Source organism: Stegodyphus dumicola, chromosome 5 (genome assembly GCF_044657685.1).
Source record: "Stegodyphus dumicola isolate Sdum_Otavi_A_Nest chromosome 5, ASM4465768v1".
NCBI classification, from domain to species: domain Eukaryota; kingdom Metazoa; phylum Arthropoda; class Arachnida; order Araneae; family Eresidae; genus Stegodyphus; species Stegodyphus dumicola.
In genome coordinates this window covers 123,457,591-123,482,918 of record NC_140772.1, presented here as the reverse complement: position 1 = coordinate 123,482,918, position 25,328 = coordinate 123,457,591, and the positions used below count along the sequence as shown (strand labels likewise).

General features: G+C 33.2%; 1 protein-coding gene across 1 annotated transcript; it reads left to right on the top strand.

The window, feature by feature from the left end:
- The first annotated feature begins 2,160 nt into the window (after positions 1–2,160).
- On the top strand, positions 2,161–19,904 carry egh (beta-1,4-mannosyltransferase egh). Its single transcript, XM_035349304.2, has 2 exons — positions 2,161–2,357; positions 18,391–19,904. Exons 1-2 carry the CDS (start codon positions 2,336–2,338, stop codon positions 19,785–19,787), a joined length of 1,419 nt encoding a protein of 472 aa, XP_035205195.1. The 5' UTR covers positions 2,161–2,335; the 3' UTR covers positions 19,788–19,904.
- Positions 19,905–25,328: the final 5,424 nt, after the last annotated feature.

Here is a 25,328-nt window from a genome sequence, read left to right as displayed (position 1 = left end):
GGAGAGTGTGATTCATAAATCCTTGTGAAATCTTTCTACGTCTTGTGTAACTTGGAAGATTCGTCTTGTGTAACTTGGAAGATTCTTCTTCTTCTCGTCGATTGGGGTGGAGTTATGGAAAAGAAATGGGATTGGAAAGAAATCAACACATTACAAAAAAAAAGGAACTTTTTTATTATTTTTTCTCTAGGGATTTACATACCATTTCATTCATGAACATTCAAGGGATCTCTCCAAGACCAAATTTTAGAAGAGGACCACAAAGAGTACACTTGAGGATCCTCTTTCAGGTCTAGGTGAGATAAGGGTTGAGGCCAATATTCTTGGGTCTCTAAAGCATCCCAACTTAGACATTTATTATTATTATTATTATTATTATTTATATTATTATTATTATTATTAGAAAGTTCATCCTCCTCCTCCTCCTCCTCATCGTCGCACGAGTTCTCCTGGGGAGATTCTTCCGCCTCCTCTTCGTCTTCGACAGCTTTGCTTTCGGAGGGGTAACAATGTAATTTCCGGAAGACGTAACTACCCTCCATCAAATGGTATCGAAAATTTCTCACCTTGTTCTCGGCACAATGAATCATCTTTTGGAAATATTGGTGTCGCGTGCATTTCGACTTGTTCCGCCACTCGGTTTTCCCTGGGATGTAAAACTCGTAAACGGATCACTCGCAGAGCTTGCTGAAAAATTCGGCTTTATCGTATCCATTGACGTAGATCGCCTCCACATTTTCGGTCAGCATTTTCAGGATCGTAGGAAGATGCTCGTAGGAAAGACGACCCTCGGTCCATTGCAGGCCGTGTCGGTTACTTGTAGTCTGGTTGACCACAGCTTGATTGCGGGACGATAAGTCATCGTAATGGACAGGAGGGAGAAAAATCATGGATCCGCATAAGGTTAAATCGCAAGTCGCAAGTGATGTAGCCCAGTTCTTTCAAGATGAAACATATATCTCCCGTCTTTGGATCATAACAGTGAAAGTATTCCATGTCCAGAACAATGTAGGAATCTTTGAGAGGTTTGGCACTCAAAATGTCCATCTTCTTCAATTGAGAAAAAAAAACAAAATTCTCTCTCTCTCGCTGTGTGTGTCCTGAAGGAAAAAATGGATAGCGTTCTCTCACCATCTCCTCTTTTATAGAGAGAGAAGGTTGCACGTGACAGGTCGTATGAATTCTGGGAAAGGTCACATTCGTATATATATATTTTTTTGAATAATATCGTGCGCATCTCAATACACATCCATCATAATAATAATAAAGGTCACCTTGGAAAGAAAAAGAAATAAAAAACATGGAACTCGTGCTCGACTTTGAAGGTTTCTACGATTCTCAAGTAGCCTTTATTGTGAAAGAATTGGCTTACGTCACATTGGACGGTACTTCTCGAGGGGTATTTGTTTTTAAACCCCCGTTTCCATGGCAAATGCTCACCGAAAAAGAAAAACGAACCGCTGTGTGGGCGAGTGATTACGGCTTGTCGTGGTACGAAGGAGAAATTCCGTACAGTTATTTTCCATGGGTGTTAACGATGTTGACGGAACCCTTTTCCATGATTTGGGTGCGAGGAGAAATGAAACGGCGGTTTTTAGAGAAATGGTTCCAAAGATCCATTTATTGCATTTCGGGATCGAAGCAAGAGATTCTCAAATACAATGGGATCGAACACATGAATTTTCCTAACCATACAAAAGGTATTTTCCATTGCGCTCTACAAAAAGCGGTTCGGTATCATTATTATTTAAAGACACAGAGAAGAAATTCGCAAGGTCGATCCTGCACAATTCAATCTTGACAGAACTCATTAAAAAAATACATATATCACGTTACTTCTTCAAGAGCGCAGATGGTTCTGAGGCGAAACTTGGAATTTTGAAATAATAGATCAGGGAGAAATCATTCTTAAAAAAATGGTAAAGTCTCGAATCGGCTGGGAGAAAAAAAATTTCTCAGAGCTGAGATAAAATTCTCTAATGAAAAAAAAAAAAAAAAAAAAAAAACTTTTGGTTAATTTTTATCATGTCCTAGACATGATTGGTACAAATAATTGGAGTATTGCTTTTGGAGTTTTAGACACTATTCAAGGTGTTGTCATGGTTTCAAGATATTTTTCCTCGAGCAGAAGACATAAAACTGCTCAACAAAGATTATGTTTTCTTTTTAGCACAATTGGTGGGTGTGCGCTGGCTGAGGCTCTCCGAGGCCAAAAATGACTAAGTATATTTCCTAAAATTCTATAATAAATATTTACGTCAAAATGAACAAAGCCTTCCCACTAGCGAGAAATTTTTTTGTAATCCTTAATTACGCTTTTTAATTCTACTTAAACATGTCTTTGCGATTTTGTAAAAGTAAGTTTTATAATATTTTTGAAATGTTATAAATAGTGTTTGCTCTGTGAATAATAAAGTGATTAACTGAAATATAATTATCTGTGTTACTTAATTTCTTAATTAAATATGTGAAATAGTAGTTAGACGTGTTCTTTATTTATAATTTATTTTCTTTGTTTTTCTTAAGGTATTTATGTTTGATCAAAGAAAATATTTATTTGCAACTAGGACATCGCCATTGCTATTGCATTATCAGTACTTTTTTTTTAATCATTGTGAAAGATATAGACCTCTTTTTTCGTTAACCGACAGGTCGTACTGTTATCGAAGATTAGATTTACTTAGCAACGCAGAAATATATTTCGTCTATATGTTAGTATGCTACATCAGTAATTTCAATAATTTAAGTCAACACATATATTATGAATACAGTTGTTAATTTTAAAATTATTTGTAAATATCGTAATGTAAATGAATGTGTAAGTTTATCTATGTATTACTGTTTTAAGTGATAAGCATGTAGAAAAATCTGCTTAAGAGATTATATGTTGCTGTTAATATGTTATTCATATAGGCGTGATGATTGTAGAATAATAAAAATTTAATCTAAATGACATTTGTATCCAGTTATGATAAATTAATGTGGTGTTATTTTTTTACTATTTAGTGTGATTTGTGAAAATTCTTCTGCATAAAATGTGTAAATGACATTATATAATAAAAATATTATTGAAATCTTATGAAATACAGAGTATATTACTACATCTGAAATTTCATTAACCTCAGATCAGATAGAAGTGACAGAAATGATTGAAAAGAAATTATCAAGCATCATCAGAAAAAAATGATTTAGCATCTTATCGCCCATAATGTGAAATTTTACAGTAAACTTTTGAACCTTAATCTAAACACAAGATAAAAAGCTACACTAAGTTAAATTCATTCTAACCAAGACATCATTTGAATGGCTGACAAAGGTGGCCAGAGTAATCATGGATAAAAACAATTACACCTATAGTGTCACTAAAACTTTTTAAAAAAGGCCCATATAATCTGATTCTTAAAGATTCTTTACATTCAGCCCTCTCTAAAATAAAAACTGCAATATTAAATCTTCACAGATTCTCTTGACTCACTTAAAAAAAATAATCACTTAGCTCATTTGTGGCAAATTATGCCAGATTACATGCTCTACTTAAAATTTGTGAATGTGGATTTGCGTTCCACCTCGTTGCATCAAATTTAGGCGCTACCTTGCACCTGTTAGCAAAATATTTAGTTTTTAAATTTTCAACTTTGTTAGTTAATGACACTTACACCGTAAAACAAGTTGGGGAAAGTGCAGAATCGCCCACTGCTTCGCGTGTTTCTCAAAATCGACAACTTCAAAATAACAAGTCAAATAATTGCACAAACTTGGTATCCATGTACACTTCGACCTATTTTCACTTAAAAATATCAGAGAAATGCACAAACTTGGCATTGCATACACTCTTTGTCCATGTACACATCGATGCGTTCCATGTAAGTGTGCGATTCTGCTTCAGCTTGATAATAACAAGTCAAAGAATTGCACAAACTTGGTATCCATGTACACACATCAACCTAATTTCACAAAAAAATCGGAGAATTGCACAAACTTGGCATCGTGCACTCCCTTGACTTTGTCTATGTACACATTGATATGCGCCATATAAGTGGGCGATTCTGCACTTTACATTGTTATTCTAGTTAATGTACTTAAACAGTATAGTCAGAACTGCAGCTGTGATCTTATTCTAGCTGTAATTATAAATTGTGCAATTACAATTATGTTTATTAAATGAGCGTAATTTATGAAATTAATAGCAATTATGATCTAAAGGATATCAAAATTTACAAAAAAAAACCTTAATATTTATTTGTTTACTTTATTAAACATTTCTTTCAACGCGCGCATACGTAAAGCATACATTACGCATAGTCGAAATTAGAAAATTGCAACCAGAAAACTATTCGATGTGTATTCGCGATATTTATAATGATGAAGAATTTTATTTAAATCATATGAAAGACGGAGTACATCGAAATGAAATACTACATTTAGTAAGGAATTATAAGCCGAATAAAAAAAAAACTTCTACCCTGAAGATAAAGATAGTGCTGACAGATCAACTTCCAGTTCATTTCGCGCTGCAACGTCTTCCCCCTGCAGAGCAGTGTGAAATTGATAAACAGATTTTGGAATGGTTAGAGGAACAAAGGATATGCCTTTATCCACATTTTGTTTGATGGACATCGAAACATGCTTTCACTTTGTAGATCTTTTCGCAGCTCGAGAATCTGAAATTCTTTTTGACATAATCGAAAGTTCGAGCTTACTTTTATAAAATTACTCTAACAATCTGCAAAAAATAAGCCAGATCCAGTTAAAAGATTAAGGAGCAACGTAATCTAAAACATTAACTGAAATAGATAATTAGATAACATTAGCTTAGCTTTTACCGTCCGTTATACATTAAACGCGTATGCATAAACTTATTATGCGCATGCGTAAAGGTGCGTTTACTCATGCGCAGAAAATTTATAGCTTTGAGGTCTGGATTATAGATCATTCCGGATTATGGACGTCCGGATTAAAGACTTTTGACTGTAATACGTTTACACTGAAATTTAATCAATTACATCATAAATGAATAAACTGTAAATACACTGCAGTTGCCCAATTTATAATTACACTAGGACATCGTAATTGTATAAATTGTAAATACACTGTAACTGCTCGATTTATAATTACAATTACATTGAAATTAAAGATTTTCAAATTAAAATTTAATTGTAAGTGCAATTACATACCGAATTTTGTGATATACTACTATTCACTTAAAAAAATTGGAGAATGGCACAAACTTCGCATTGTGCATTCCCTTGACTTTATCCATGTACACATCAGCCTATTTTCACTTGAAAAAGCATTAGAGAATTGCACAAACTTTGCATTGCGCACTCTTTTGACTTTGTCCATGTACACTTCAATACACGCCATATAAGTGGGCGATTCTGCACTTTATCCAAATAGTTTATGAAAAAAGTAAAAAGCATTTATCCTAAAATATGTATAATAGTAATATTCATCTCATTTTTCATTGTTTCAATGGAAGATGCACTTAAATATCTAGAAATGAGACTTTGAAAATTTCATTTCTCCTGTATTGATATTGATAAGTTTATTTTTCTTACCTAACTCTGTCTGAAACAAACACATTTCATTTTCCAAAATAAGTATTACAGTTAAAAGTTGTTAATTCGGACACCCATAATCTGGAATGATCTATAATCCGGACCTCAAAGCTAAAAACTTTCTGCGCATGCGCCACGTTGACACATGCGCGTAGGCATTTACGCGTGCGCGTAAGACATTTACTACAGCGCATATGCATGTGCGCAAGCGCAGAATACGTTTTCGCGTGCACGTTTAATGTATAACGGACGGTATAAGCTAAAATTATCTAATTATCTATTTCAGTTAATGTTGATGATTGCGTTGTTCCTTAATCTTCGAATTGGATCCGGATTATTATTTTTTGCAGACTGTAAAAGCAATTTTATAAAAGTAAACTTTCGATTATGTCAAATAGAATTTCCGATGCTAGAGCTCCCAAATGATCTACAAAACAAAAGTATGTTTCGATGTTCATCAAACAAAAAGTGGAATTGCTGCAAAAAATGGATAAAGACATGAAAAAAGTGACAGAGAGGTTAGTGAAAAGGAAAAAATTTCAATTGACAAGTTAGTCGGTATTCTCGGCACAGCAATTACGGGACTTGAACAGCGGAACTTTGTAACTGAACAAGAAATTATGTCTGTTTATAGAATTAAAGAGAAAGTATTATCACATAAAATGAAGCAACTTAAACAACTTACATTAAAAGAAATGTTTAATAAAGTAAATAAATAAATATTAAGCTTTTTTTTATAAATTTTGATACCCTTTAGATCATAATTGTTCTTTATTTCATAAAATTACGGTTTCATATTTTTTAGAATTTCTGCATGCCATCTTACGAGATTTAAACTGATGATCTATAATCCGGAATCGCCGAAGTCCCGACGAGTCCGGATTAACGACTTTTGCCTGTACATGCAAATGGAGGGATTAAATTTGGAAAGCCCTCTTAGTTCTATCCTTCGTGATGTCTTTATGTGTTATTATGAATCAAAATTATTTGAAAAGTTAAACTTTCCTGTATGGTTCCACTACATTGACGATATTTTTAATTAGTTTGATGGTAATAGGGGTAATTTAAATAAAGTTCTTTCAATAAGGAATTTCACTGACCTGCCATTCAGTTCACTTTTGAACTGGAAAAATCGAATTTTGTTCTGTTTTGAGATCTTATTCACATGCAAAAACTCTAACTTCAATACTATTGTTTATTTTAAACTTTGATGTTTGTGTTTTCTACCACACTTGAAATCATGCCATTCAACTGAACTGAAGTTAGCTTCATTTTAATCCTTTGTTTTTAGTGCATTTCAAGTTTGCTCTTTCAAATTAGCTGTTGATCAGATTACTAATTTACAAATGACTGAATTACTTAATAGTAGTTAATATTGGCAGAGGTTTTTCTATTCAACAATATTTGAACGTTTAAAAATTCTCATCTCAACACATTAAAAAGTATCCTCTCGTTTTGGAAGATTTTGAGTATTCTGTTGTCATCCTTTTCTTTCCATCAACTAGCTGTAAAATTACAATCATAAAAAAACAAAAAACAAACAAAAAAAAAAAAAAAAAAAACGTTGATTTCTCTATTGTCAGTAAAATTTTCAGCTCCGTTCTTAAGAGCCCCTTTCCGGATATGAACTTTTGGAGTATATACAGGATTTCTTGCTAGTGTGGTTTAATTGACATTGGTCAAATTAAGATAGCCTTAAAATTTTACGTTGAGGAACATGAGTGGTATGTTTGGAAAAAAGAAACATGTAAATCCACTGTTGGTCAGAAAATCCCATTTTCCATTTTTCTGCAACGGAAATTGTACAAAAAAGTGTATTCGTTAGAGAATAAGCTTTTTTAGAGCTGTTTCACATTCATAAAAATCTTCTAGTTCTACCTAGCAATCATAATTCCAAGCCTTCTTTACCGTCAGCTTTTACAGGAATTATTTCATAGTTGTTTTCATTTGATAATTGCTATGTAGAGGGTGCCAGCAGCTAGATTTCATTTCTCTCTATTGCCTTATGTTATCACTAGCTTCTCTTATTTGCACGTCTACAGCTGACGAAGTTCTATATTTAAATCTTCGAAACCAGCCCTGCAATTTATGAATATTATGCTTTTGTTGCTTTATCTCCTCCAATAAGCATTGTGAAATAAGATGTTAATAGATATCATTTTATGTTTTGTGTATATGAAGTATCCAGTAATATCTCCAAGTTCAGCATTATCACAGAAAAGTGTGCTAAATTTATATAATAATATTCGACAGTTTTTTTTTTTTTTTTTTGTGTGTATGTGTCTTTTAAGAATTTAAGAAATAATCAAATGAACATCTTATTGACAATTTCCAATGCATATTCTGGAAGTTAAAATGCTAAATTTCTCTCTCTGTTTTATATATGCTGTCAGATGTATTTCTTATGTGTACATTATCTTTCAAGTTTCTTCCCCCCTTTTCGCATATATTCTTTAAGATAAAGTTTTCATGTTGTCCTCATTTAAACAGGGATTAATTTAAAAAAGACTAATTTATGCTTGTGTTTGAAATCAAATGCTTTTTTAATAAATAATCTTGAAGATTACATTTTAAAACATTTAAATAGCACACAAATAAAAACGAATTTTTACATTATATTTCATATCTTTGTTTATATTTTTTCTTTATTAAGGACAGAATGTAGTACAAAGTCCGAAATCCGGATGTCCATTATCGAGAAGGATCTAAAATCCGGACCTCAACACTACAATTGGGACCACCAATATTTTTCTCCTATGTTTTATGCATACACATTTGTTTCCCCCCCTCTGCGCATAATAAAACATGTGTACAGTACCGATTCTTAATTTCACTTCGACACTAAATAAAATACCTTGTTATTAAAGAAACAAACATTTTAGCATAAATTTGTACGATCGGTATCTGCTTTTTGGGCACACATCTCAAACCGAAACATTCCACATAGATACATCGTTGATCTGACATATTTCTGACATCATTTATCAAAACATGACAATCAATCAGTCAATACGTGTATTGCCGGGCTATCGCTAATGTGTGCGATCTTGCCGGCTCAATGAAAAGCCTGCCTAAAAGGCGCATGATGCGACAGTCGGACGCAGAAAAACATGACAACTTGAGTAATGACTTGTATAGCGATGCCTAAACATTTTTTTTTATGTTAGTAATTGAATAATAAAGGAATATGGTAACCTTTTATGTTGACATTATGCTTGGCGATGATTAGAGATTTAAGTTAAATGCACTAAAAAATGTTGATGAGGAAACTTTACCAAAATTTTCTTCCCATATGCTAAAAATAGATTTTGTTGATGATACTCATAGACCCAAAGATTACATTTAGGGCTGTTTGAATTAAGAATAACCTATTTGTTATTCACATAAACCCAGAACCAGCGCCAGGGCTCGTATGGCCGCATGGAGTCGCAGAATTTAGGACCCACAGAGACTGCATCAGGCGGTAACATATCTAGTGCCGGCCCTCAGTAAGGCTTAAGTATATGTGGGAATTTATGTATTCAGAACTCTGATGAGCTTTAAGCATGTGCAAGAAATGGACATAAGCATAATAAATAACTAAACTAATACAATTCAGGCTTAATTGTCTCAGCGCACGATAGTAGCAAGATAAAATTTAACGGAGCAAGTTGTCGTTAGTCACCAAGCTCAGGATGCATAGCCAAACATGTATAGTGAAGGATAGCTAAATTTGATGATGAAAGCCACTAAGTTTTAAAGGTTTTCAGATATCGCAAAACAAAGATGAAATTTTCCAATTAACGGATTTTGTAAAGAAATATGGAGAAGCAGTAATAAATGAAGATGATATAAAAGAAGTTTTTCATTGTGATGATAGTGCTTCTTAATCATCAATCAATTAATGAATGGCAAAATCTATAGTATGGTTCTATATTCAGAAAATACCGCTACTGATAGTGAAGAAAGTGACAGGGAAGTTACTGAAAACGAGAAAATTTTGATTGACAAGTTAGTAGGAATACTCAAAACAGGAGCTACAGGGGTTCAACAATATAACTGAACAAGAGATTATGTCTGTCTACAGAATTAAAAAGAAAATATTAGCACAAAAAAAAGAGCAACTTAAAACAACTTACATTGAAAGAAATGTTTAATAAGGTAAACAAATAAATATTAAACTTTTTTTTGTAAATTTTGATACCCTTTAGATCATAAATACTTCATTATTTCATAAATCATGATTTCATATTTTTAATTTTATAATTTCTACATACCATCTTACTAGATTTAAACTGATGATCTAATACAGTCAAAAGTCGTTAATCTGGACTCGTCGGGACTTCAGCGATTCCGGATTATAGATCATCAGTTTAAATCTGGTAAGATGGCATGCAGAAATTACAAAATTAAAAATATGAAACCGTAATTTATGAAATAAAGAACAATTATGATCTAAAGGGTATCAAAATTTACAAAAAGAAAAAGCTTAATATTTATTTGTTTACTTTATTAAACATTTCTTTCAATGTAAGTTGCTTCGTTTCATGTGATAATACTTTCTCTTTAATTCTATTAAACAGACATAATTTCTTGTTTAGTTACAAAGTTCCGCTGTTCAAGTCCTATAATTGCTGTGTTGAGAATACCGACTAATTTGTCAAACGAAATGTTTTCGTTTTCAATAACCTTTGGGTCACTTTCTTCACTATAGGAAGCGAATTATAATGATGAGGAACTTGATTTAAATCATATCGAGATGAAATACTACACTTAGTAAGGAATTATAAGCCAAATAAAATAAAAACATCTGCCCTGATGATAAGGATAGTGCTGACAGATCAACTTCCAATCTGCCGCGTGAAATTGATAAACAGATTTCGGATTTCAAAACATACTTTCGCTTTGTAGATACAAATTACATATTAGTAAATATATATCGGAAATTCTATTTGACATAATCGAAAGTTCAAGCTTACTTTTATGAAATTGCTCTAACAGTCTGCAAAAAATAATAAGCCGGATCCAATTCAAAGATTAAGGAACAACGCAATATGTAACATTAACTGAATTAGATAATTTTAGCTTAGCTTATACCTCCGTTACACATCACATGTGCATGCGCACAAACATATTTGCAGCCGTAAAGGTCTTACGCGCACTCGTAAACGCCTGTGTGAATGCGACGCATGCGCAGAAAGTTTGTAGCTTTGAGGTCCGGATTATAGATCATTCCGGAATATGGGTGTCCGAATTAACAACTTTTGACTGTATACGGAAAAATCCTAAATTCGGAATCTCCAGAATATCGGCGAGTCCTGATTTCGGACTTTGTACTGAATTTGAAAGATATTTTACAACAAATGTTAAAATCAAATTCCATTTATAAATACTAATCAGAATGTGTTTAATGGGATATTATAAAAATGAATGTAATGAAATTGTTTGATAAGTAATGAAAAATTTTATTACATTGTGATATTAAATGTAGAATAATTATTAAACAAATTTTCAATAATTGTTATTAAATAGTAATATATATAATTTTAATACAGATTATCATATTATATAAATTTATTACGTTTATGGCAAACCACAAAACATTTAGAACTATTTTTTTCCATCAGTTTTTCATACTTGTCCATTCTTTGTAAACTTCATTTATGTTTATTTTTTTCACTTGCCAAGTATATTTTAATCCTCATCAAATCATTTAAATGATTGGCATTTAATCTGTTCCCAAGTTTGATTTTAACTAGATTCAATGTGTTGAATCCTCTCTTGCAGAAGCTCGAAAAGTTCCCATGATATAATAAAGTATCACTATATTTTCAAACTCCAAATTTTGTAGTACATATTCTCCTTTGTCGCTAAATGATTTTATTGCTCCTGTCTTGGTTTTTTGTGAAATTAGAAATTGAAGTTCAGAATATTCTTCACATATTTTATCATTTTCTGTACTTGGGAAAAAAGTTTCAATATTTACGTCCAAGAACATTCAGTTGTTCGTTACAATAATTCAATTAGGGCATCATAACTTTTAATTACAGCATCCAATGCAAAATAACGAGATGATCAACACACCCCGTATAGTGGTTTTAAATGTTACTGAATCTCAATCCATAATAGCAGCCAATTCTTCAAGTTTTCGTTTTTTTAAACTTCTGTTCTCAATGGGGGCTGTGGAAGGGTGCTGAGGGACGATGAACTTGTTTTGGGCTGCAGGGGGGCGAACGATGAGCATTGTTTTGGCATTAGAACTTAATTTAAAAACTCCCCAAAATTTTTATTAAATCGATTATCTGATTTACACCAATTGTAACGACAATAAAATGAACTTACGCGACAGCTCCCCTCATGCAATTATAAGAATGGTGAAACGAATCTACAAAAAATTAATCCTGTCAGAAGAAATAAAGATTTGTCATTTTTGCGAACTTCAGAGCCAAGTTTCTGAAACAACCGTCTGCCTCATGGCTATGGAATGTTGAAGCTTTATTTTGCAAATTTTTGCTGCCTACCGAATTTTTTCTTCAGGTTGATGAATCAACCTTGCCAGGCACTAATGAGGCTTTATTGTTAGCGTGTGTCTGGTTTGTGAAGGAAGGAAAACTTATTCAAGAGATGCTTTTTGCAAAAAATTTGATTGCAGGTACTAAAGGTGAATCTATTTTTATAATGTCAAAGATTATTTTAATGAGAAAAATATTCCTCTAGCAAACATTATGTCTGTTGTCGTCGATGGATATCCTGCTATGAATGAATGATGTTGCTAAATGACTCTTCGAAAGGGGTTCATCGCTCTTCTGAAGAAGGTGGTACAAAGTATTTTAGCTATTCACTGCATGATTCATAGACAGCAATTAGTTGCAAAAGAAATCAGCAGCCATTTGCATCAGTCATCAAAATATACAATCTCTGCTGTGAATAAAATTTGGAGTAATGCTCTCAGCGATCAATTATTCGGGCAGCTGTGTAAGGGCATGATGAAGAATTTAGTCGCTTGCTTCTACACACCGAGGTTTGCTGGCTTTCCAAAGGTGCCTCCCTCCAATAGGTTCTGGAATCTTTTCGACTCTGTACTTGAGTTCTCAAAGAGTAAAATGTAGCTCTGAAAGAAAATTGCTAGAATTTAAGGCTAATATTGCTTACATAACTGATTTATTTGCAAAATTCATTGGAATTAATTGCAGCTTCAAGGTGTCAGTTTGTTCACAAAAAAATCTGTTATTTCTGCTTTTATAAAAAAAAAAAAAAAAAGAAAAAAGAAAAAAGAAAAAAGAAAAAACTTTGTGGGAGCAGAATTTTGGTCGCAACGAGTTCAGCCAGTTTCAATCTTGTCTGATCTGCATAAGAGCATTAAATCTTATTTGATGAAACATACAAGTATGTTTATTGCCAAAACCTTTAGTCTTTGTTCAAGGACGTTTCTGAGTGGTTTCAGGATATTTTGTCCCTGAAAGACCCTCAGTGGACAAGCTTACAAAGTACCTTTATGTTTCAACCTTTTATGAATATTGAGAAGCAGAGGTTTAGCTTCAGGGTGGAAATGATCGAATTTTCAACTAATGAAACTTTGAAAACCAGCTTCCAAAATGGTGATTGTCTGATAGAATTTTGCCTTCAAAGTAACATCAGTCGCCTCTACTCAAGATTGTGGACTGTCGTAAAAAAATTTTTAATTGCTTTCCTTTCCTCCTACCTCCTCGAATGAGGAATCAGTGCTGTGATTGATCTAATTACAAAAAGAGAAGTTGACTCCAAATCATGGAAAAAGAGGACTTGCGCCTTCATCTCTCTAAAAATACTGAACCGAACGTTCAGAAACTGGCTCTGAACCATTAAGCACAGACATCCCACTGGTCATACTTGATTGTTTCATTGATATTACTCTTTTAGTGTAAATGTTTTGTTGATGTTGTTCTTTTCTGATTATATAATTAAGAATAAATAATTTTTTAAACATAAAACATTGCTTATGCAATTTTTTCTGGCATTAGTCATTTCAGTTTTAATCACCTTCCAGGCAAAACTATGAGTTAAATCAAAAAAATTTGGTGTGCAAGTCTACTGAAAAAAATTACTTCAAAATTTTGCCTTTTATAATTCAGAAACGCCCATTTCTTATACCTAAATTACGGGATTTTCACAAAGGGGGACGTTGAAAAATTTTTCACTTCTTAGGGGTGCGGCAGCTTTGAAAAGGTTGAGAATCACTGGTGTAAACTGTCCTAAGAAAGGTCTCGATATTTTGCATAAGAGATACATGTTTCCATGCATCATTCCAAAACCAAATCTTCTCTTTCCGCAACACAATGTTGTTCAGTAAGATGAGGGAGTTATTTCCTAAGTGCTGCTACTTCATTTTTTCCTCCTAGCATAACACTTGCTCCATCCGATATAAACATAACCATTTTTTTAATGTCTAGATTAAACTTTTTGTAAAAATAATTAATTTTCTCCAGCATAGAAGCACTGTCTGTATGTGTTGGCTTCAAAATACCTCCAAATTCTCTTTTATATAATTCAGTTCACTTTTCATTCGAAATATAAAGTATAAAATGAATTGTACTGTTCTGTTATTAGGACTGGATTCAGAAATGTGTGTATATCATTTGGTAGATGCAGTGATTATCAGTGGTTAACATTTTCCGTATGGCAGACTGCTGACAATGACCTTCATAGGTGTTCTTCATTCAGAAGAGAGTTGTGACTTCTAAAATTCTGTGAACCATCTGAATACAGTAGTAGCATGAGATGGACCTTCATTTCCAAATGCTAAATTGTAGATGTTGATCTCATTCTTCATGATTTGATCCCACATTAAAATCATAGTACCATAATGTTCTCATGTCAGTTCCATTTTTATCTTCTGCCTAAAATTTATTTTTACACTAATGGACCAACTACTTGCAGTTGGACAATAAAAAGTTGTCTGCTAGGCTAAAATATTTCATATTTTCAAATCTGAGAGTTAATTTTTTCTACTTCTTATCATCTGTGCATGTCTAAAAAAATTCATAGTGACCTTCATACGAGCTACTTAATCTAGTTGCATGACAAGTTGCAACTTCAACATCGGCTGATCGAGACCATGGTGTGATGAAGTCAGGGAAGACAGTGACATTAAACCATTCCCATTACAAAAACAATATTGGGTCTTGTGACAAAACTTTGGGACTCGTTCCATTATATGAAACGGCATATTGGCCCATAAATTTGAATTCGATGATGGAAAGGCATTCTGATGGCAGCTCTCTTCCAAGATCCGGGACGCACTTGAAGAATTGCATTGCAATCCATCAGGATTCCACTTTGGAATAATGAAGACTTTGCATTGAGTTCAATAGAGTAATGCAAGAGGATAATGCGTAAAAGTAATGCCAGTCTTGCAATGCCTCTGCATATCAGAAAGAAATGAAGCTGAGAGATACTGCAATATTACATTGTAGAACTGCCTTTTGAATATATCACCTTTGACATTCTGGGACCTCTGTCATGAACTCATGCATCCTGATAAATACATCCTCATTGTCATTGATTACTTCACCAAGTTGCCTGAAGTGTATCTTACTCCTGTTCAAGAGGCTGTCATGGTAGCAGAGGTAATGATACAGCATTGGATTTCCAGGTTCAGAGTGCTTCTTCTGTTACATTCCAGTCAAAGAAAAAATTTTATATTGACTGTAGTTAAAAAACTTGGCAAACTACTGGACATCAACAGGAACCAAACAACACCTTTATGTTCTCAATCAGATGGTATGGGAGAGAGGTTTAATTGAACCATCCTTTAATGACCTCTCGTTGATGGTTTCCAGAAACCAACAGGACTGGGACCAGAAGTTATCACTGTTCTTAATGGCCTAATCACAGTGCTTTCCAGGAGACTACTGACTATTTCCCATCCTAAATGCTCATTGGTCATGACCTTAATTTACCTTGTGATCTCTTGTTTTGTCGCTCTCCTGAAGCGGCTTCATCAGCTGATGAGTACATCCAAGATCTCCAGCCATGTTTAGAAGTGAAGCAGAATTTCGCACGAGGGATTTTGGTCACGATCAACTGATGTTGAAGTTTTATCTTGTCATGCGACTGGAGTAAGCAGCTCAAATTTTGCTTCAACCCTGGAACAATATTCACAGCTTTCTGTGCAGGGTCTTCTAGACAGAGCATTGAAGAACCTTTGTAAGATTTTCTAAATGTTCTTCAAAATTATTCCTGATGGTGATGATGATGTCATCCAAGTATATTAGACAGGCTTCGTAGGAAAGACCTTGCAACATGGTCTCCATGAAGCGTTTGAATGTTGCCAGTGCATTACATTATCTGAATGACATTACCTTGAGCTGTCAAAATTGTCATTGAGTAGTAAAAGCCATCTTTTCATCGTCATCAAGATGTATTTTTACATTCCAATATCCACTCTATGCATCAAATATCAAAAATCACTTGCTCCCTTAAAGGATGTCCAGAATATCGTCAATTCTAAGAAGAGGGTAGCTGTTTTTCTTCATAACCTTATTCAACCAGCGATACTCAACACAGAATCTAGTTGAAGAGTCTTTCTTTCTGACCAGGATGATGGGATATGCCAATGGACTTGCTGAAGTCTCATTAACTTTGCTATTTTGCATATCCTTTAGAAGTTTTCCTACCTCTTTTTGTTTAGCAGTCGAGAGACATTTTGAATGTTGCTTGATTGGTGGATGATCCGGTGTATTAATTCTATGCAGTGTCAAACTGGTTTGGCCTATGTCAGAAGATAAACGAGAGAAAACTTCTTGAATGACCCATTGAGCGGCACTCTTCTGTTCATTACTTAGTTATGCTTTCTGCTATAATTCTGGTGTTAATCTTTCTGAAGACACGGATTCCAGAGGGTTATTCTTTCATTTAACGCAGATCACTGGAGCACATGCTGCAACCACTTTGCCTTTCCTAACGGTTTTTGCTTTATTACTGGCATTGCAACTCTCAGCATGATGATGATTCTCGATATGTCGATGAGTGCTGAAACTACTAGTATTCCTTATGGGGTGTTACTGTTCCTGGGATGTATTCCATGATCTCGCATCGGAAATTTCTGTTTTCGGCTATGGATCCAGGAAGTAAAAATTCTGTTTTTGGTGGCACTGTGATATCATCTTGACCGATGATTTGGTAGGCAGATTTTACTTCATCATTAGTTCTGAATAGGGTTATGTCCTCAGAGGCAGAATGCAGTTTGTTATTTTTAAAGTCCAAGGAAATACTGTATTTTCTTAGAAAGTCTAATCTGAGTTTGCAAAGGTTTGTAGTATTTGCTATATATACCATGTGATGGTAGGTGGTACTTCCAAATGTGATGTTTACATTTAATTTTTTTATCGATGTAGATTTTATGCCCTGACACAGTCTTGAGGATAACGCAGAATGCAATCCAGTAGTAGTAATCCAGGCAATGAGTTGCCTTCCAGTAGCTGGGCCAGGTCTTTTTGGATAATGGTTCCTGTATGGATGGACATGTATGCAAAGAACTCCTATGTCCCATGATGAAGTCCCCAGTTGCTGCTGCCACTTTTTGCAGAAATCTGAAGTGCTTTAAAATGAGGCTTGTCATTATCTGGCAACTTTCGCTTCGCAAGATGAGCATTAATTTGTTTCCAGTGTCGTTGTTGGGGGAAAAATCTAAAACAACCAGAATTGGTTCTTGATGTCTATATAAATTTTTTAAGGTGTCAACTTCTTTGTTGATAGCATAAATTTTGTAATCGATTTGTAGTTCTATGCAGAAAGTCTCTCTTCTATTTGTTCTTTGACAGAAGAAACTGTTTCTTCAAATTCTTCAACTTATTTTCTGCCGCATCTATTCTACCTTTCACAGCCTCAAATTTGTTTTCTACTAATCAAGTAATTTCTCTTTTCATTTCCTTTTGACCTTCAATCTTTCTTGAACGGCTTTTATCTCTTCTGTAATGCATTCTTATTCTTGGCCAGCATCAACAATTTTCATCTCTTTTTTAAATAGATTCTTAGCCATTTCATGTTTGAACAGCTTTCATCTCTATTACAATGGATTGATCGTCAGCTTCCATATTTCCTTGAACAGCTTCCATTTCTTGTTTAACAGATTCTTGGCCCCCTCTAATCTCTTGTTTAACAAATTCTTGACAAACTTTCATCTCTTCTTTGAATGCAGCAAAGGCTACTACCAGCTGTTTTAATTGCTTCTCTATCGCTCTTGTCACTGGTGTTCAACCCCACTCCTGACACCGAAAGTTATTGCATGTGTACGAGTTCGTAGTGTCATTTTGTACATTTGTAGTATTTTCTGTGAATTGTAATCTGGGTTATTCTCCTCCTCTTCCCCCATCTTTTTTTTTTTTTTAACTGCTATCAGATTAGACATGATTTAGGGTTGGCCATGAACATTGTCTCCAGTTAATTGGGAGTCTACTGTACCCTCTCTTATTCTTCAAAGTAGTTCCTCATTGACAATTTTTAATTGATCTAGATATGATGTTTTATATAAAGATTCGAGTAGAAATAGTAGAATATATCATTATATGAATGCAAGCCATAATTGATGTGTATATATAACATTTTATTGGTGTACCAGAAAGATTAATTTACAGGCTTGGATAAGAAACTCTTCAGAAAATAATCTAAATGTTACTTTCAGAAAGGTTTACAATAGTCTCTTATAATATGATGTGTTTGTAACTTTAGGAATATTAGCAGTTATAAGTATGAGAACTTTATTCATTTTTTATAATTTTTTTAATGTAAATATTTGTATATTTCGTACTATGTGTATTACTGCATATTCTTCATGTTATGTAAGTTTATCTTACAATGCATTATTATTTTTCAGGTGATGCTTTAAACACCATCATTCTCAGCAGTAATGTGAAACATGCCCTCCATTGTGTATTATTTTTTATCCTCCTTTTAGTTTTTGAAATTATTGCTGGTGGGATATGTATTGGGTCCTGTGATACTGATAATACCAATCCATTTGAGAAATATGGTTATATTCCTGCCATTTTTTTATATTTATTACGTTTCCTAACATTTCTTGCTTTACCACAGTGTGTTTGCAATTGCCTTGGACTACTCTTCTTCAATGCTTTTCCAGAAAAAGTTCAACTAAAAGGTTCTCCATTGCTAGCACCTTTCATATCAATTAGAGTTGTTACTCGGGGTGATTATCCTGAGCTTGTAAAAAATAATGTGAACCGCAATATGAATACATGCTTAGATGTGGGTCTAGAAAATTTTTTATTTGAAGTTGTTACAGATAAGACCTTAAACCTGCCAAGGCATCCTCGAATTCGAGAAATTGTAGTTCCTTCTACTTATAGAACTAAAACTGGGGCACTTTTCAAAGCTAGAGCATTACAGTACTGCCTTGAAGATGATGTAAATGTTTTGAGTGATTCTGATTGGATTGTACATTTAGATGAAGAAACAATTATCACCGAAAATTCTCTCAAAGGTATAATAAATTTTGTTTTGGATGGAAAATACCAATTTGGTCAAGGTATGATAACATATGCAAATGAAAATGTTGTGAATTGGATGACAACACTTGCAGATAGTTTTCGAGTTGCCGATGACATGGGCAAACTTCGATTTCAGTTTCAAATATTTCACAGACCGTTATTCAGTTGGAAAGGATCTTACGTAGTCACTCAAGCTGGTGCTGAACGAAAAGTTTCTTTTGATCATGGACTTGATGGTTCTGTTGCAGAAGATTGTTTTTTTAGTATGGTTGCATACAAAGAAGGATATACTTTTAATTTTATTGAAGGAGAAATGTGGGAAAAAAGTCCATTTACATTATGGGACTTCTTACAACAAAGAAAAAGGTGGCTGCAAGGAATTTTCCTCGTTGTTCACAGTTCAGCAATTCCTTTTCGAAACAAAGTATTTTTAGCTTGTGCTCTGTATTCGTGGGCGACTATACCACTTAGCACATCAAATATAATACTTGCAGGACTTTTTCCAATACCTTGCTGGCAGATTATAAATTTCCTTTGTGCTTTTGTTGGTGCAATGAATATATATATGTACATATTTGGCGTAATCAAATCATTCAGTTTGTATCGTTTAGGCCTTTTAAAATTTTGCCTCTGCTTAATTGGAGCACTTTGCACTGTGCCTATAAATATTGTTATCGAAAACATTGCTGTCATCTGGGGATGTTTTGGAAAGAAACATAGATTTTATGTTGTAAACAAAGATTTGAAATCTACTGTAGCTGTATAATACTTAATTTATTGATTTTCAAAAATGCTGTGTATTCTTAAACACATACTGTCATATGTTAAATTATAAATCATGATCTCATTCAGTATTTCAAAAATAAAATGTTTTATCAATTGCCTTAGCTATTTCATTATTTATGCATAACTCTCTTAATTTTTGTGTTCACATTAAAAGGATGAGTTTAGGTTAGGAGGTTAAGTGTGAAATGTGTTATTTTTTATGCATGAGTTCTAATAACCTCATTTTAAGAATTATATTACAGCATATTTATTATTTGTTAAAATATATTTGATTGACATATAGAATGTTAAAAAACACAAATACAAACTTATTCACTTACATATTGCTCACAGACATGTATTTCTAAAGTTTCTCCTAGATATGTATTTCTAAAATTTCTTAGACTAAGGTGAAGAATTGTATGAGAGTTTTTTTCAGCACTGGGGATAGAATGGTTTTGTAAATATAAAATTTAATTTTTTATAAGTACAAATAGAGCAATCAAATAAAACATTTATTTTGTAGTAAAGAATGAAATGCAAAATGTGCTGTTCAAAATTCGCAGAGGTATTTGGAATTAATATTTTCTTGAAACCAGCTGCAGAGTTTAGCTAGTGTTGTGTAGCCAATAAGGAATTACTAATAAATAAAATACATAAATTTTGTTTGTTAAATTTAAAGAAATATGTAATAATAGTCAAATTTGAATTTAACAAATATTAGTCCAAAATATTTGCTGAAAAATGATATAAAACATTAAATGTATTCTGTAATAGCTCCATCTAATTTGCATGTAAAGGCAGAACTTCTTGAATGTACCTTACTAAAACATGATAAATAGTTTACTACATGGGCTTTTTGTTCTGCATCAACTATATAAAAAATAAAATTTTTATGTGTACTAAACTATTCTATTTACAGAGTTGAAAAAGATCTTATGTAGATCTTGAGAATTTTATAATCTTTTTTAAATACTCTTTTTGTGTACTTTGTGTCATATAATATGTGCACATAGAAATATCTTTCTGATGATAACAAAACTTAACATGCAAATGATAAAAAATTGCAGCTAATGTATGAACAGAACGAGTTTAAAGCACAGAAAATGTGTAAGATATATTACAAATGAATGTAAGTACGACTGCAGTGTCAATTTAAATTGCTTAAGTGGTTGTGTTTGCTTTAGCAATTGAGATTAGTGACAGTAATACAGTTAATTTGGTGAATATGGAAGATATCACATCATTGGTCTCAGAAAAGTGGGATGGTAAATTGCTTGGCACCAAGATTGGTACAGTGAAACTGTCAAGTAATGAATGACATTGCTAGCAATTTCAAAAAGGCTGATAGGGGCCATGAGGATAGGGCAGGTATTTCTTTGGAGGAGTGGGTAATAATGAAAGCTGATTCAAATGCTTAACTAGTTTCACTGTCTGCCTGTCAGAACTGTTTATCAAAATGTTTTGTCTAGTGTCATAAACTACTGTTACAAGGTGACTAAATTCTGTTCTCAACATCCATTGCAACATCTAACAGTCAATTACATGGCATTGAAAGCAGCTCACTGTGGTGTCATATCTACAAAACTTGTGATATATTTCATTGGACCTATATTATACTAAGCAATGAACTATAATTTTCACTTGTCTTGGATAACTGAAGACACGAATCTTGCTGTTTTCACAATCTTGGATAATCAGAGAATTCTCTGCAGTTGAATGTTGCCCGGTACTACTCTCCTCGTTTTTGAGTAATGCACATCCTTCACACCTGCTGCTTATGTAGCAAATTCGTGAGACAGATTGTGAAATTTTGTGGCCTAGAATTTACTCTTAACGTTTGTGAAACTCTAAACGTTTTGTAAAAATTTAACATATACTGGTCTGTAGTAACATTTCCAAAATTATTTACAGATACAAACCGATAATATCAAGAATTACTATGTAACTAAATAAGTACAGATAAAAATTATATTCATTTTTTTCATATCCATACATTTATAAACTGAGTTCTAAATTGTGGGTATTGTTATAATAAATTAAGTTTTCCATTAAAGTGGATGACATTTTAATACATATTATCTTGCGTATATACGAAATTTTAGTGCATTATTTGTTACACTGTAATGTGGAACAGAACACAGAATTTTTCTTCATATGGAATATTTTTATCTATTAGCTATTTTATCTATTATTTAAAAAATTAATTTTTTAAATCTATTTATATTCTCATCACTCAAAAACTAGATCTAAAAGTTCTTTTCTATAATATACAGTGAACCTTTTCTTAAGATGACTGCCCATGGTCTTAAATAATTTTGGTCAGTTTGGAAAAGGTAACTTGATTATGAATGTGCAAAATGGATTTATCCAACTCAAGATTTTTGGAGTCTGTAAACAAAAAATACTGGTATAAAGATGTGTTATGTGTACCAGTTTTTTAATAACGTTATACTAATAAAAATCAGAAATTAATCACAAAATAAGTAGCAAAAAATTAAGTTTAAAAAAAATTAGAATAGTTTTTGTTATTGGACTTAATTTTCACAACAGAAATACCATTAATAAACTAGCTTTAAATATAAAAACGTGTTTTATCTGTAAAGAAAAGGAAACATTTTCATAAACACTCATTTAAGTTACCAATTAAAATACCCATTCAATAAAATCTTAAAAAAAAAAAAAAAAAAATTAGTTCAAGTATTAAGTGGTAAGAAAATTTTCTATTGTAAAATGGAAAATGGTTTAAATTTTGTACAGTAGAAAAATCAACCATTGTAATGAACAACCAACCATTTATTTTATTTCTGTTTCAACAAACTGCAGACAGCATGTTCAGTAACTTTTAAATCATATATTTAACACTCACATCTTAATGTTAGGCTAAGGTTAAGGTTGATAAAATTAAAAGGGGAATAAAAAAGGTAAAAGATCTGAAAGGTTTAAGATTTTAAATTACGTCCAAAGGTGCGTTTTTGTAAAGTTTTGTGTGTTACCCTTATTTATTAAATATTGTATTCTTTGAACTTAAACCATAAAATTTAGTTCAACAGCAATGTCGCAAAATAATTTTAAAATGAGCATATCTTTAGAATTTCCGATACACAGTTTCGCGCACTGGAGATAAAAAGGTTTTTTACTCCATGGAGTTCCAAGTACTTCTGTGAGTCGCGAATAGCTGGCTGCAGTGCCAACTGTATTCCGGCAGTCATAAGGTAGACACTTCTTCGAGCACATCAGGTGAGGAAATGAATGACTGTGAGTCCATGTAGGTCATAGGTCATCGTTTATTTAATAGGTGTGCGACCCTGAAGTCTTTTTTTCCTATCTATATATGTTTTTGTAGGTATCCTGGAAGTGAAAAAAAAAAAAAAAAAATCCAAAAGTTGGAATAAACCTGTGCACGTGATTGTGCTGAATGACATCCACTATCAATATGGCAGTATGTAACAGTGGCATAACTTAGGCAAATAGCAATTTAGCATATCTGAAGCATAAAAAAATAGCAATTTAGCAAGTCCGAATCAGCTTTATGAAAAGCCTAGTTTTTGTGCTTAGTTGGGCCAATGCTGTTCCCATCCATCCGGAGCGCTTTACTTATTCTCCAAACAGTAGAATCTGTGTGGGACAGGCTGTCTACGAAATTATCCCATGCCTCTGAGCGATATTTAAGGATCATAAGCCTAAGTTCTTTATCGCATTTCTTAAAATTTCTTCTATCTTGCGGATTTTGAGTTCTCTGTACAATCTTCCTAAGTCAGTTTTTCTCTTTAACTTTTAATTTGATATTGTAAGGGAGGTGTTGAGACTAAATAACGTTTGCATAATCCGAGTTCAGAAAACAAAACTTTTATTTTACATATTTTAAAGAAATAACGTTCTGAAACAACATGTTTCATCTACACAATCAATCGACGCTCTCACCAGAGCATTACGCCATCAAACTTTGCACACATCCAAAAGTTCAAATTGAAGAATTACAGAAGCGTTGTTGCCACACAAGAAAAGACATATAGTTACAACTTCACACAATAATAAAACAAAAACACACTTTTGAAAAATAGACAATAATAATAAAAATAGTAATAATAAAATTCTTAACAATATTTTCTCGATTATGCAACATCCTCCCCCCTTTTTGAGTCAGTGGCAAACGACTCAAAAACATATGTTATCCTATTAAAAAGGTCTAGTACATTAGGCTTCTTAACAAGCCGTCCTGACACGTAAATTTCTGTTTTATATGCTGTACGTCAGTCTGATCGTTTTTCTTATCGTCGTTAACGTTAGGCTCTTCAACTAAATAATTTTCATCTAGTTGTATCTCTAGTGGATAAATACGCTGAACGGGCCTTATGAAAATCCCATTCTGAGTTTTTAGTTTAACTGTTCGAATTTTGCCATCCCGGCCAGGAATTTTCTCTATAATTTTACCCAAAGGCCAATACAAGCGTTTTTTGAAATAATCGCCTATTAAGACTATCTCCCCAATTTTAGGCAACCGGGTTACTTTATTTTGTGGTTGTTTCATTATTAATTGCCCCAAATATTCTTTTCGGAAACGGTTCCTTAAATCGTTAAGAAGTTTTGTGCGGTATTTAATTCTCAAAAAATGCTGAGAGTCAATTTTATCTGTATCTGCTACATTCGAAGTACAATTTTCAATTAAAAACATTGACGGAGTTAAAGGGATAGCATCTTCAGAGTTCTCCGAAATATATGTTAAAGGTCGAGAATTAATTACCGACTCACAGTCGCAAATTAAGGTTTCCAGTTCTTCATAAGATAAAACCGATTTTCCCAAAGAACGTCTTAAAAGTTCTTTAACCATGCGAACTAGCCGTTCCCACCAACCTCCCCACCAGGAGGCTGTTGGTGGATTGAATTTCCATACTATTCTCTTTATTTTTGCCTCATTCTCTATTATGTCCCAGTTAAGTTTAGACATTTCGTTATACGTTCCTCGGAAGTTAGTCCCATTGTCAGAATAAATGGTTCGTGGTCTGCCACGTCTGGCTATGAATCGTCTTATAAAGCCAAAAGAAAAGATTCTGTTGATAACGAAGTCACCAGTTCTAGATGGATTGCCCTGTACACAGCGCATGTGAAGAGTGCCGTCCAAACCTTCTTACCGTCTTTCAAAAACAATGGGCCAGCTAAATCTACTCCCAAAATTTCAAAAGCCCTATAATCTCCTACGCGATCTTTAGGAAGAGGAGTCACTTCGCAAGACATCGGTTTCGCTTTATATCGTTGACATATTACACACTCTTTTAACACATTACGCACAGTTTTACGTTGTTTTAGTATCCAGAATCTTTCTCTTAAAATAGATTGAAGCATTTGAGTTCCAGCATGACAATGTTTCTTATGAACTGACTCAATTAACAATGTAGTAAAGATACATTTACTCGGTAACAAAATTGGTGTTAAAAATTCAGAATTGTCTTTACGTTCCAATATTCTAGTTTTAACTCTTATAATATTTTCATTATCAATGAATACATCAAGTGGATTAAGAGCTCCAATGTCAGGGAAATTT